Genomic DNA, 379 nt, shown 5'->3' on the forward strand with positions numbered 1-379 from the left:
TAAATAAATAAATAAATATAAATAAATAAATAAACAAATAAATACAAATAAATAAATAAATATAAATAAATAAATAAATAAATAAATAAGTTGTTTAATTAATTAGTTTAAAAAGAAATGGAAAACAGACAGAAAGATATTAAATATAAATACAATTGAGAAAAAAACACAAATATTAATATTTATTTATATTTATGTATTTATTTATATTTATTTCTTTTTATATTTATTTATTTATTTATATTTATTTATTTATATTAATTTATTTATATTTATTTATATTTACCTTTATAACTGTACATACAGCTCGTAAAAACACCAAAAAAAGCAGAAAAAAAAGGAGACAAAAAAGAGAAAAAACAAACCACATTAACTAATC

General features: G+C 12.7%; 1 protein-coding gene across 1 annotated transcript in view; it reads right to left on the minus strand.

Moving 5' to 3' along the window:
• Positions 1-302, minus strand: part of EMH_0085200 (uncharacterized protein) — a gene marked incomplete at both ends in the record, with an annotated part of 1,987 nt that extends 1,685 nt beyond the window's left edge. Inside the window, one exon of the mRNA XM_013500868.1 lies at positions 287-302. Within this exon, the coding sequence (XP_013356322.1) occupies positions 287-302 (16 nt within the window). The remainder of the gene's footprint in view (positions 1-286) is intronic.
• Between the last annotated feature and the right edge of the window lie 77 nt (positions 303-379).

The sequence above is a fragment of the Eimeria mitis genome, genomic scaffold (genome assembly GCF_000499745.2).
Source record: "Eimeria mitis Houghton genomic scaffold, Emh_scaff5982, whole genome shotgun sequence".
Lineage (NCBI taxonomy): Eukaryota > Apicomplexa > Conoidasida > Eucoccidiorida > Eimeriidae > Eimeria > Eimeria mitis.